At 38.3% G+C, this 15,079-nt stretch overlaps 1 protein-coding gene across 1 annotated transcript in view; it reads left to right on the top strand.

Moving 5' to 3' along the window:
* LOC139731675 (uncharacterized) overlaps window positions 1-14,862 on the top strand; it is a 38,686-nt gene extending 23,824 nt beyond the window's left edge. Inside the window, exon 3 of the mRNA XM_071642564.1 lies at window positions 14,744-14,862. Within this exon, the coding sequence (XP_071498665.1) occupies window positions 14,744-14,862 (119 nt within the window). The remainder of the gene's footprint in view (window positions 1-14,743) is intronic.
* The last annotated feature ends 217 nt before the right edge of the window (window positions 14,863-15,079 follow it).

The following is a 15,079-nucleotide window of genomic DNA, read 5'->3' as shown; positions in this document are numbered from 1 at the left end:
TCAAATTAACGATTGGGCGTCCAATTTCCAAACGCGAGCATTGCATTTCCTACTCGTGCATTCAAATTCACGCGATATTCATGTGATAGTCCCGATGAGCTTGTTTGGAGCGTTCACTTTTATTTTCAAGTTCCTGCTTCGTGCGATCAATTTAACGAGTTGACTTTTTTAAGAAAGGAGAAATGACATTCACAACCAATGAATGCTTGCATATAGTGTAATTATTTTTGTTTAAAGGTTCTACATTGGACACACTTCTACACAACGACAATCTAATAATGGTAACGCATCAATTTAAAACAAACTGACACACCATGACCTCGCATTGTCCTCCAAAAGTAAACCAATAAGATAGCAATAAACGGCAAATAAGACGTATACAATATTCATGTTATCAGTTTCAATGTAGGCCTTGTCAAAATTGCATTTTTTTTTTCTAAAGGAGTCAACCAATCTTCCGTATCATGCTCGTCTGTAGGCATATACAATACCTCATGTTTGTTTGTTTGTTTGTTTGATTTTCCATCTAAGAAGATGGCTGAAATATATATCTGGTCTTCTATGGGGTCTAGTTCTGTGGTTGGATATAAGGTGGGACCACTGTAATAACCCTCTGCTCTTTGTGATGGATAAATGAAGTGGAATCTTATGTGTACATGAGTAACTGTTGTGACTTTGTCACACATGGGACCTCCATTTTACGTCCTATAAGAGGGACATGTGCCTGTATATTCTTTTTTGTGAAGCCCGAGTTCATATGTGTCAATGTACAGGTGGACCTCTACTGCAAAATGAACAATATTCATCATAAATCCCGATATATTCAAAGGTAAATTAAACAGACACACATACACAACCCTAAACTAACTAAATTCCGGCCTTCTTTTAAATTGAATACAACTACTTGGAACATGGTTGCCTATACACGAATTTGAATGACCGACGAGATTCCGTCGCCAGCTTGACATGAATTTGAATGCTCATTGTTGAAATGTGTGCTCCTCTTTTGAATGCTCCGACAGTGAATTCAAATGTTCCGATAGTGAATTCGAATGACCGGATTTTGAATTTGATTGCTGATTCAGTGCTGCGAGCGTGGAATGCGTGAAACTGAATGCTCGGAAAAGGAACTTGAATGACAAAAGTGTGAAATTGACCGGGAAACCTATATTAGATACAAAACCTTTAGCTTTTTCAGGCATAACTTATTCATCTATTTCTTCGCTTGCTTTAAAAATTGACAAAATTGGCTAAAATGAAGTGATTTCTTTTTATTTCTTACTGAAAATATAAAGTATTTTGCATACAAATAAACCATGTTGTAACACTTTGAGCTTTCTGTAGAACCAATTACAAAAGCACTTCTGGTATTTTTGAGTTTGATTCTACAACACAATTTCCTGTATTTGAGCAATAAACCTTTGAGTATTGCTCTGCCAACAAGGCAGTCCATGGATGACGCCGGATGTTTTTGACCTCCAAAAACTGCCGTGTTGGCCTCCTGGACGTCCACTGACCTACATGGACCTCTAGGGAACTCCACGGATGCCCAAGGTGTCTACATGGATTTCACGGCATGCATAACATGTATATGTGACTAGGGCTTAATTAGCGGTGACGGTGCGCTCGTATACAAATGATGCACAGGATAGAGTGCGTTAGTGAAGGTGCGGCGCACTCAAGATGCACGAGGCGCAGCCGAGTGCATGTTGCACCATTGTCAATACTCGAGAGTGCGCCGCACCTTCACTAACGCCACGAAATAATCCTGTGCATCATTTGTTTTATAAAATGGGTCTATGAGTTATTTTTCACTTCCTACCTTTATAAAGCTCAGAAGTCAAACGTCGACCAAATTCAAGATGAACAGTGAAGTGAAGTGAAGACTAAACATCAACTCATGTATATACAAGTTCCAATATGATGTCATTGGCTTAGTTGTTGTGGAAATGCACCTCACAGTCGTGGAAATGGAAGTGAGGTGTACGAACACGAGGCGAGTTCTGTCTTACGTAAGTTACGGAGTCACTCCGATAGTGATACTCGAGAACCTGGTTGTCTGTTTGACTCTGAGTCTGAGAACTCAGAAAAGAAATTGACATTTCCTCTGACTCTGTTCCATGATCATGATGATTATATTCTTCACCTGCAACAGTAGATCTAACACTGTACTGTACTGCATACCCGATTATAGATCTAGCTGTAACACTGTCTGTACTGTACTGACTACTGTACTGGACTGCATACCTGATTGAATACTACGTTTGCTGTACGATGTACCGTCCTCCTTTCTTGCACCAGCGTAGAATTTTGACAGTAGCTGATCCAAATTTTCACGGGAAATATCCGTCAATGAAGTCTTGGTAAATTTCACAATTATCCAACAGTTCAAACTGTGCCTGCAACGGATCTGAGCTGGAGGCAGCCATTTTTTCGTTCGTTTCGCTGGCAATCGATTTCGCGATATCAACCTTTGCATATAAGCATTGCATGCAATTCAAAGGAGCCGCGCACACAGACGATCGGCAATTTACCATAGGATAACACACGCAGTGCAATGGTACTAAAGTAAACAACGCCCACGTGACTCATTTCAGCGCTTCCTATTGGCTACATTCTTGAACCCATTTTATAAACCAAATTAAGCTCGAGATTTCATATACCATAATTCAAAGCGCACATCACTGTGAAGAACAATAACAATAGATCTCAGATTTATCGATCTGCAGCTAGCGGGCTATATCTGTCCCTTTGAATAAAAAAAAAAAAGACTAGAGATTTGGAGTGCGGTCGCTAACCGTTATTTCTGGGGTGTGAACGCTTGCAAAAAAAAAAAAAAACAACAACAACAACAAAAAGAAACCCTCGAGATTTTGAGCGCGATCGTCATCTCGCTAATTTGTACGTGTGAATGCGGCATCTATATTTTTCCCATTTTGAAGTTCCTCAAGCTAAAGCTTATGATAGGCAAGCTTTTGCTTAAATCATTATATCAACAGCAAAGAGAAACTACTTGATGTTTATACAAAAGGGTATTTCGCAATTTAGAGGCAGTTCGTGATTAGTGAATTACCTATTTGGTTACAACCTATCACTCACGTTAGCAGTGTGAAAAGAAATTGTACTCTATTGAATTGTGTTGCACATCTCCGTACGTTTTATTCAAGTCAATGTATACCACTCTTCGAGAAGTAGAAATAAATGGCCAAATTGTTTGTTTATCATAAAGAACCTACTCAAAAGTGATCTGCGAAGCGTATTCTGTGTGTAATATTTTAATGCTGTACACTCCCGAGGAAGATTCGCTGTGCCCATTATCATGCACATGATACAGTGCATCATACCAAATAATGTATGCCAAACGCTACTCTTGTAACTGTCGCGGTGTAATGACTTTGCAGGTTAATAGAGCACCGTACAAACATTCAATATTGATAAGGCAGAATAATTCGGTATTCATAGTACGGACACGCCTCTCTTCCCCAGTGCTGTAAACGACGCCATCGATTTCTATTTGACGGTACATTGTATGGTACATGACCGAGAGAGAGAAAGAGAGAGAAAGAGAGAGAGAGAGAGAGAGAGAGAGAGAGAGAGAGAGGGGGGGGGGGGGGGGGAGAAAGGTATATCGTCATAACTGATACTGAGTGGGAAAGGTATTATGGGAAATTTATGGATAAACTCTGTTGCCAGATGAGGACAGAAATTCTCGACGTGCATGGGATTATGGGATTTTTTTTTTTTTTTTTTTTTTTTGCGACAAGTAGTATATATTGCAATGTTCATGTTACGGCTGGCACAGTGTATGTTCGTTTGGAAACAAACTTATTACTGGCTCTTTCCCCCAACGTGGTCAGTACCGATTTCGAATCATGGATTCTAATTACACCGAGAATTGGGTGTCAGTCTCTTTGCCACTTCGGGCCACGATTGTCTACGGGACGGCTCTGGCAGTGCACACACTGGCGGTATTCATAATTTTGTCACGCTGTGTGCAATTCTAGCGATCCCTGCCCTCAGAAAATCTCAGAATATCTTCACTTTCAGTCTAGCACTAGCGGACTTCATCCTGGCCTTGTGTAATGCGATTGGACTCGGTGATTTCTTTGGTAGTTCGGTGGGTATATCAGCTGCTTACACGGCAATATGCACGATTTTAAGTATCCCTGTTCTTGGAATTCTTGCATGTCAGCTAAGTAATATTCATGGCTATAGACGCTGTAACACGTTTAGGCAGGTTAATAATTTGCAATGTGTTTACGAGCAAAGCATACCGTTTTCTTCTTTGACTGCATTCTGTTTTAATAATCCTAATGTTAAAACTGCTAAGGGAAAATTTAGTTACCATCATTGATTATTGCTCTTTTTGAGGTAAATTTATGAGAGAATGAAACAGCATTTTCGACGGCAAGAGCTGGTCAATACTGGATAAAAACCTTTTTTAACGTCTAAAGGAGCATTCTGCATTTTAGCGGATGATTAATCAAAATATATCCCAGGTTGATAACGCACATGGTACAAGCTTATGGCCGAGCTATAAGAGATGAACAAACAACTTTCTCTTTACTCACGGGATCTTCTTGAACTATTCATTTTTGTTTACAGTTCACACCATTCATCGACTACCTGCTCACCCCTGCTATGATGTTATCCCTTATCAGCACTCTGGCGATAGCTGTGCATCGTCTGATCGTCCTCCGAATCGATACTTTCGGTAGTCAGAGACTGGTGACGGCTAGACGCTTGATCACAGTTTGTGTGGCGATGTGGTTCACAGTCATCATTTCTTTCACTTTAGTGTTTCGATACGTCGATAGCACCATAGCTTCATATGGATTAATACCGATCGTGAATATCTTGTCCTTGGGTATCGCCACTTTCTGCTACGTTGCAATATATATGAGAATTACATCGATGTCTCGAGGTATCGGTCTTGCCGATATATCGCTTCGGCGACGGGGAAAGAACCAGAGAAAAATTCTCATCACCTTTGGCCTAGTAATCGGGTCCACTTTCGCGTGCTGGATTTTATGGTTTGTGAGTTCAGTGCTGTCATACTACGCACCAAACACGAGAGGGACATGGTATAATATGTCTTTTCTCGACACCACCATCTTACTACTTTCATTAAATGGTGTCTTGAATCCTGCCATCTATTGGCTTCGTCTCACGGAGTTTCGTCGTCAGCTGACGAAATGTTGGAGTTTGGTTGCGGAGGACCAAGAAACCAACATGACATCAGTTAAGTCAGTCGAGACCGTGTGCTCAAAAATAACCGCAGGTACAAAAGCGGAAAGAGAATGACATGGTGTGGTTTCGATGGAAAGCAAATTGTCATGTAGTAAGTCTAAACGTGATTCGACTTTGTTTTAACACAACGTATCATTCATTAAAGAGAAAATAAATCTGTATTTATGGTGGTACCAGGATAATGTCATCTCATGTCATGAACTCGCAAATGTATTATCAAGGCTGACTAATCGATGTCAAATATAAGGAATATTCATGAAGGGAAAATGCAGCAGATCGCTCCTCATAAGCTTTAGATAATGGTGGCCTGAGAACGGGGTAGTGAAAAAAGGGGAAACGAAAAAAGAAATGGAAAATATTGTGTTTAAAATCATTCAAGGTGCGTCGTGTTGTGTGTGACGGTGCATGGATCAAACAATAATACTTGATTATAAATAAAATATGAATGAATACAATAAATTTTTATTATGTTTTTCGTGAAATCTGATTTGACAAAAAAAATAATAATTTGTGATTATCACTGCATGAAAACCTAACACAAATGAAATATTTGAAAATCAAATAATGACATCAGATATATTATTCAATTCAATGTACGTATTAAGACAATGGATTTCTTTTTTAATTATCTTGAAATGTTAAAAGAATGAAGTGCTGGTCACGAGTTTAATGTTAATGAGTTCCACACGTCAAGACCATGCCTTTTTTTTATTTGGGTGCTAACAGAGTTCTAAGGCTATTAAGATGGAAGTCGGCTGATCGTCGCGTGGGGTAGGAATGCATGCTTGCGTAGGAGGCGAAGAATATTCTAGATGAAGAAGGAAGTGATTAATGTGCAACATATTTAAACACAAAAATGACTGTTTGGAGTATAGGATATCCCTAACTTCGAGTGTTTTCCTGTTTTTTTTTTAAATAGGAGTGGTACGACCAAAGTAGTTGGACTGCGAGCATATTCTAAATATTTTCTTTTGTATAGTAATGAAAGTGCTACGATCTTTGCTTTGCAGCAGTTCCCCGAAACAATGTTGCAATACTTCAGATGCGGAAGAATAACGACATTGTGTAACATGAAAAGAGATTTTACAAATATGATACACCTATAGTTTTCTCGATATTGAACTTTAGATACAAAATTGTTGACATGATCATGACAAGTCATTACTAAGTCGTAGAAATAATGATGTCTGGAAAGGTTTATCAAGATAACTTCTATTATAAAATGGGTTCAAGAATGTAGCCAATAGGAAGCGCTGAAATGAGTCACCTGTGCTTTGGTTATTATAGTCCTATTGCACTGCGTGTTAAATCCTATTGCCGATCGTCTGTGCGCGCGGCGGCTCCTTTGAATTGCATGCATACGCGCTGTCAAGCCTGTAAACAACTTCTAGTTCGGGCTGCCGGCCGGCCGGCCGGCCGGCCGGCCGGCCGGCCGGCCGGCCTTTCTTCCCTTGTGCATAATGTGTGGTGTACGTATACTCTTATACGTACAGTAGACCAAGCGTTGTGGGACCGGACGCGTACATGGAGTCACTTTGAAGGGCAAATCCAACGATTTAGCAGGTTAATTCTCACGCCGTTTTCAGAGTATGTTGTCTAGTAGGCCTATATGAGGAGTCTATATCAAGTCTTTAAGGTAAAGGGTGCATATTCTATGTAAAATAAGTAAGTTTTCATGCGGGAACTTAAGTGTCCGGAAACCCAACCCCCCATCATACTTATGTGCGGGATTTCCGAGTGCGACGTGCGTAAATGTTTGGGACGAACATCTTCGGACATCTTGACCCACAAAGGTACGTGAAAAATGCTGTTAGTTTTCGAATTTTCAACCCATTTTATAAAACAAATGATGCACAGGATTATTTCGTGGCGTTAGTGGAGATGCAGCTCACTCTCTCGAGTGCGCTACGCCTCCACTAACGCACTCTATCCTGTGCATCATTTGTATAAAATCTCCTCGTGATGCATTGATTTTTGAACGCTAAATTAGGACCGAATGAACAAAATATGAATGACACATATTAGAAATTTGCTCGGGATCACTTAAATTCTTACCATCATAATTACATCATTCTCCTTACGGGCAACTTACAACCATCATATGAAGGTTATGAGTCGTTCATTATGAACGCCGTACGTATCTACGTTCGCAAGGCGTTCTGACAAATGCCGTAAAAGCCTTCTGTGAACATGCGTTCTTAAGATCAGGGGTCATTTCATGAAGCATTTCGTCCGACAAAGTTGTCGGACAAATTTGCTCTCAGCCAATCAGATGCAAGGATTTCAGTAGCTTGTAACAGTTTGTCCAAAAAATATCCGACCAAACTGCTTCATAAAATGCCTCCCAGAATTCGAAGAAGAATTTGAAGCTTCTAGAATTGTCTCGAGACTCTACGAAATCTACAAAAATCTTTCTTGGTTCTTACGTCGTTCTTACGACGTTCGTACGGCCGCCTTACGAAACCGAGGTTTCGTACGATGTGGAAAAAAATCATGGACAAGACCATCGACCAGGCTGCAAATTTACTAACGGTTTAAGAAAGGTCTCCGAACGCCTGTTTTGTATGACTTTCTTAAGAGAATCTTTGAAATGGTCTGAAGATTATTCTTAGGGTGCTCGTATACTGAGCCTTTAAGTAAACCTTCCCGCGAATACGGATGAAGTGACAATTTTGAGGGTACAACCGCATCCTCCAAAAATGAAGTAATGAAATTGAAGAATCCTTGCTAAAAAAAAGAGCTCAATACAGTTTGCCGTTTCATCCCCTGATATAACCCTTTAAGTTTTATTATTGTTATATATTGTCATGTGGTTGTTATGGCAAAGAAATTAATACAACTGTATAGAAAGGTAAATAAATCAACAAGATACATTAACTCCATTCCACTGTTCGAGAGTATCATATTCATGTGACGTGTGAAAGGTTGATAAATGAAGTATTCCCTTGCATGCTCTCATCCCCCCCCCCCACACACGCACACACCCTTTGTTCCGTGTGGTCTCTCACGTGTATTCTATATACGTTGTGTAGAAAACAAATGTCACAAAAAAATTATATCAGTTAGTTTTGTTCAGGGTGCTAAAACTACAGAAAGGAAATGAAACTATGAAAAGCACTTCAGAATTCAGCAGAGATATTGATGTATTGTTCATATATATATATATATATATATATATATATATACCCTTGATTTGACCGTCACCGATACTTACATTATTATAATTTGAATTGGAGCATTTTGTCATTGTTACGTATATCTTTTTTTTTTATTCATCTTCTTATACATACCAAATTTCAACGCCGACGTTGACAACAAAAGAATCACAAATTACATTCTGTGTATATATTTGAAAGAGTCACCTACACAAATGGCTGAGCTGTGTGCAATAGCGTTGATGTAGTGTGACCAGTCAAATAATGCAAATCATGCCTGAAAAATAAGAGTAACTGTCGCAATGGCTTTACACGTTACTAGAGCGCCATGAAAGCATTGGATGTCGATACGTATAGAAGAACAACTGGTTATTCATACTACGGATGTGTTCACCGTTGTTGTAAGCATGCAACGCTTTCGATTTCTATTTGACGGAACACTATCTCATTCCTCAACAAAAAACAACAGCAACAACAGCACATACACAACAACGAATGATACTCTGAACTCCGGAGGAATTCATATGAATATTTTACTCGTACTCAATCGACAGGCGAGGACCAACGGGCAATGGATTATGGGAAATCTTTGCGACAAGTGGTACATATAATTATATAGAGCAATGTTAATATACTGCTGGCACAATGTGTATGTATGGGGACAAACTTATCACAGACTCTTGCCTGTCAGCGTGGTCAATACTGATTTGAGCCATGAATTATAATTACACCGAGAATTCGGTGTCATTCTCCTTGCCGCTACGGATCACAATCGTCTACGGGACGGCTCTGGCAGTGCACGCACTGGCGATATTCATGAGTTTCGTCACGCTGTGTGCAATTCTAGTAATTCCCGCCATCAGAAAATCTCAAAATATCTTCGTTTTCAGTCTCGCTCTATCGGACCTCATCTTGGCCTTGTACAATGCGATTGGATTCGTCAATTTCTTTCGTAATTCGGTGGGTATATTACTCTCTGTTAGAGATACAGCTAGTTTTTGATGGTTTCCAGTTTGTAGATTCTTGAACCTGCGTGTCATTGATGTCTTAATATAGGTTTTCCCTGTCAATTTCATACTTTTGTCATTCAAATTCATTAATGTGCATTCAAATTCACACAGCGCACGCAAGCGAAAATATTCGGGCATTCAAATTCAGAATCCAAGCGATCAATTTCATTTATGGGCGTTATTCTATTTCGTTTTCATGAAATCAAATTCACGCTTGGGCGTTCAATTTCAAAATGCGAGCACCGACTTTCCTACTCGTGCATTCAAATTCATGCGATAGTCATGTAATAGTCCCAAATGAGCTTGTTTAGAGCGTTCAATTTCATTTTTAGGCGATCAAGTTCCTACTTCGTGCAATCAATTTAACGAGGAAAATGGAGTAGACTGTTAAGAAAGGAAAAAGGGCCAACACAACCAAAGAAGGCTTGCATATAGTGTAATTATGATTATTTACAAGTTATACATTTTTCTCTGTGCATGTATTCTTTGTTTTGCATCTCAATACATTTCAAATTGTAATGTCCAATCAGCAGTGCATCCAAACAACACAACGACAATTTAATCATATTTCTTGATGATACTGCATGCTGACAACGCCCCAACACCAACCACATAATAATAATCCATCAGACAATAAAAAACAAAACAAAAGACAAACTGACACACAATGATCTCACATACTAGTAGTCCCGCAAAAGTAAACCAATAAGACAGCAATACACAACAAACAAGACGTATTAAATGTTCGTGTATCAGTTTCTATATAGTCCATTTTCCCCCTCGAAGGTGTCAACCAACCCTCCGTATTATACTCGTTTATAGGCCTATACGTGTGTCTAATGTTTGTTTGTTTATTTCATTTTCCATCAAAGAAGATGGCTGGATAACCCATATTAAGCTGCAATAGCTGGTCTTACATATGGGGTCCAGTTGGATGTAAGCCTTAAACACCCTGCTCTTTGCGATGAATAAATGAAATGGATTCTTTTACGTGCATGAGTTGTGACTCTCTCACATGCGACTTCCATTTTATGTCCAGTCCGAGGGACATGTGCCTGTATATTCCTTTTCGCTAAGCGCGAGTTCAAAATTTTCAGTGAACAGGTGGACCTCTATTGCAAAATAGATAATCATCATAAATCCCATTATATTCAAAGCCAAATGAAAAACACATGCATACACGGCCCCAAACTAACTAAATTCAGGACTTCCTTTAAATTGAATGCAGCTATTTGGAACATGGTTGCCTATTCACGAATTTGAATGACCGACGAGATTCCGTCGCCAGCTTGATATGAATTTGAATGCTCATTGATGAAATGCGTGCTCCTCTCTTAAATTTGAATGCTCCGATAGTGAATTTGAATGCTCGGATAGTGAATTCGAATGACCGGATTCTGAATTTGATTGCTGATTCAGTGCTGCGAGCGTGGAATGCGTGAAATCGAATGCTCGGAATAGGAACTTGAATGACAAAAGTATGAAATTGAACGAATTTATTTTCGATTCCATCAAATAAACAGAAATTTACACACAGTGTTTAAGCAGAACATATTTTTAGTTATTGCAAAACGGAAATTAACAAACTAACATGTGATGAGCAGCAAAATGAAGAAAACATGATTGTATATTTTTTTATATAGGTTTTCCCGGTCAATTTCATGTTCTTTTTTGGTTATTCCAATTCATGAATGTGCATTCAAATTTACTCAGCGCACGCATTTGAAAATATTCGGGAATTCAAATTCAGACTCCGTGTGACCAATTTCATTCATTGGAGTTCTATTTCTTTTCGGTCATATCAAATTCACGCTTGGGCGTTCAATTTCCAAATGCGAACATTGCATTTCATAGTCGTGCATTCAATTTCACGAGATAGTCATTTGATAGTCCAGATGAGCTTATTTGGAGCGTTCAATTTCATTCTAAATTTCAGTTTAACGAGGAAAATGGAGTATACTTTTTTAGGAATGAGAAAGGGCATATACAATCCGTGAAGGTTTGCGTTTCCTGAGAAAAACATCCTGAGCTGGATTTTATGGTTTGTGGTCTCAGTATTTTCATCGTATACTACGTACCGCACTTGAAAGGATGGATATGGTCAGATGGTATAAGCCATTTCTCGAAACTGCCATATTGCTACTTTCAAGGAATGGTGTCTTGAATCCCAGGCTTCGTCTCACAGAGTTTCGTCGTCAGCTGACGAAATGTTGGAGTTTGGTTGCGGAGGACCAAGAAACCAACATGACATCAGTAAAGTCAGTCGAGACCATTTGCTCGAAAATATTCGCAGGAACGAGAGCGAAATTAGAATAATGTGGTTCCCATGGAAACAAGTTTTGCACGACTGTTAGCACCTTTCTTATAATAATACAGCCATAAAATGTCTTGTCGTAAGTTAAAACTGAGCTTATAACTAGCATAACAGGAGAAAAATTGACGATATTCGTTTCAACTTCGTTGGTCTGACATGAATCCATGAACAACCTGTTCATGAATGTAAAGAGCTAACTGTCATCGTGAATGGACTCTGCGTCACTTTTTATACTACTTTACGCTTGGAGAAAAATCAACGAACTTTTACAACATCGTGTTGTTTGATTGCCATTTGCAGGGGAAGTGGACTTTCATGTTGTATAGTGCTCTTGAAAGAGTAACTTGTTAGCAATAGCTACAAGACCCTACAATATGGATTTCGAGTTGCTCATAAACATGTTGTCATCAAGAAACCTGCAAAGACCGGAAGATTGTTGTATAACTTTAAAGGTTTGGTTAGTGATCATGTGTCCTTCATTGCGTAAACTTCATGAAAGGGACGATGCAATGCAAATGCCTGTTGACGTGTGCTGATTCATACTACCTTGTTAATCACTAATGTAGCCTAAAGAGTATCTGGGTATGTGCCAATTGTTGTATGTCTACAATTGACTTTAGATTGTTTGGATACTCTCACAAAAAAAAAGACTGGGCATATCTTGCATGTTGCCCTGCAATACATTTTGTCAGTCATATAAGTAACATGGAAACATGCAAATTATGCTCAGTCTAGGAGAAAATGCACTCCAATGTCTTTTATTAATCGTATTTGTAGTTTATTATAGTGACTAATAGATGATGTCACTGGCAGAATCTTAGGTTGGACGTTTTCTCTCTCTCTCTCTCTCTCTTTTTGCCTATCCAAGTAATATGAACGAAGATAGTTGTAAAATGTATGATAAAAAGTGTGGCACATTAGATATTCACTTGGCCAAATTAGTGATGATAAGGGTATCATGAATGAATGCAAGTCAAAATGCATTTGCATTGCATACTCCCATTAATAACTAGTACAACCATTACAGTTTTATTCAATCGATTTCTACATTTCCAGCACAATACAAACTTTAAGATGTCATTTAATATGAAATGGAAAAAAGTGAATATAAAGCGAGCTATCGCACACATTAGTATTTTGAAGAACACGGCGAAAGAAAATTTAAGTGTTGTCGCGATAAAAACAATAGTAATGATTATGATATTCAATTGCAGAAGTCTTCACTTGAAAAAAAAATGAAAACATATCTTAAATCTTTCTGAAAAAAATCCAACGACTTTTTGACTACAGGATGATCATCGTCATCATTTATCATCATCTGGCCATTATTGTCTTCTGAGTGTTTTGCGTACAGTTGCCCTCGCTCGAGAAATATTTGTTAGAATATGTGGTACATAATATACAGATATGTACATGACAACTGATTACGAAAAAACACAATGATGCGAATATTTGGAATCGATAAATGCCGAAGTACACCTCCCCCGATTGGTCAATGCTTCTATGTAATTTGACATTGAATTGGGAATTCTAGATTTATTTCGTTGAAGACAGGAAGAGGAAATATCTACTAATGACCGCAATGTACCTTATTTGCTCTTCCTCTCTGCAGATTGTAATGAACTTTCAAAAAAATGATACAGTGTTTGAAGTTTATCATTATGTCATTCTAAAACTTTAAAAGTAACAGTAACTTTACCGGATTTTCTTTGCCCTCTCCCTTGAAACTAAAGGGATAGAGTTTAGAATATATGGGTACAGTGATGTTTAGGCATCTGCATTGGTACTCCCTGTCAAACTATACCACACCCTCCCCTTGCTTGTCATGTATTTATCTTTTTCTCAGGTCGCGTCAGGCTATATAATGCTAGTCAAACTTTTGTTCAAATTGCTGAACTACACAAAAAAAGAATTAATTCTTGATACTTATATAATGATTTTGAAAAAGCTTGTTCGCAACCTTGAAGTTTCAAGCTGAAACAAACATGTAGCAATGTAGATATATATGTTATATAGAATAGTATAAAAACAAATTGAACTCAATTGAGTTGAGTTACACTTCCTTACTTTTTACCAAAGTTGTTGCATACCAAACTTCATTCATTCCTGTTTTATTTTCATTTCCAAAAAAAAATATGCATGGGTAACACAACGTCAAAATGATGGTATATTCTTGTAACATAGTATCACATGATGATAGCATAATACAACTTCGAAAGGCATACACAATTCACAGACTTTAACTATAATTGAAACAGCTACAAGCTATGCTTTTGCGGTTCCTTCATCTTTACGATCTTATTGAGAATAGTATTTCATGCGTAGATCTTGTTCGCTGACACATTCTCTTGTCTTTTTTTTGTTTAGTAAATCAATGTAAAGTGTAATATTTAATATGCTGAAACTATCCACTGAGTTTCGAGTTAAAGATTGGTGCAGTTTCAATAATTCAATTCAAACTGCATTCTGTGTATGTATTTCAAAGATTTCCACCTCACAAGAAGTCTATCTGCTATGCGGAACATAGCATTGATGTTGTGTTATAAAGCAAATCATGTCTGCAGGGATTAATTTTCACAGTGGCTTTACTATGAAAGCATTGGATATCGATACCTGAAGCGGTTTTGTGTGTGTGTGTGTGTGTGTGTGTGTGTACACTGGGGTACCAAATAAAATAAAGTTTTTGTGCAACAATGAGCTCAACAGTACAGCAGCACCATATCAGCGCTCATGACACACTCAGATATATCACCAGCACCTCACTATGCATCCAATCCACGGAAGACGTCAAATAAGTAATCCTAGGACAAGTTCCTCGATTAGAATGATCTCATTCTGAAATACTGTTAAAAAATGTAATAACACATTTTGAAAACATACAAAGTACAATAATAATAAGTATTGCATTTATAATTGCGCTAAAAAATGACATGTGTGAATTGGCATTGGGATCATTATCATGTGGGGGCGCAGTGGCATAGTGGATATATACGACTCCCGACTCCCAATCGCAGGACCCGAGTTCGGTCCCCGCCCAGTGCTTACGGCCTTGGACAAGATGTTTTCCCCCACCATGTCCCCCACCATGTCCCTCTCGACCCAGGTGCATGAATACCTGGCAACGCAAGGGTAATGATAATGGCAGGGCTCTCTGACAGAGCAGTGGCAACACTGAAGAGACTACTCCTGGATAAATAAGACCACTCCTAGATAAATAAGACATTATTATCATTATTGTTATTATTATTATTATTATTATTATTATTATTATTATTATTATATTAGTATCATTATCATTATTATTATCATTATCATTATTATTATTATTATTATTATTATTATTATTATTA

This window comes from Diadema antillarum, unplaced genomic scaffold, assembly GCF_040938485.1.
Source record: "Diadema antillarum isolate AM-2024a unplaced genomic scaffold, OU_Dant_1.0 seq00000382_RagTag, whole genome shotgun sequence".
Lineage (NCBI taxonomy): Eukaryota > Metazoa > Echinodermata > Echinoidea > Diadematoida > Diadematidae > Diadema > Diadema antillarum.
The sequence above is the reverse complement of the archived record's forward strand: the minus strand, read 5'-3'. Positions and strand labels throughout refer to the sequence as shown.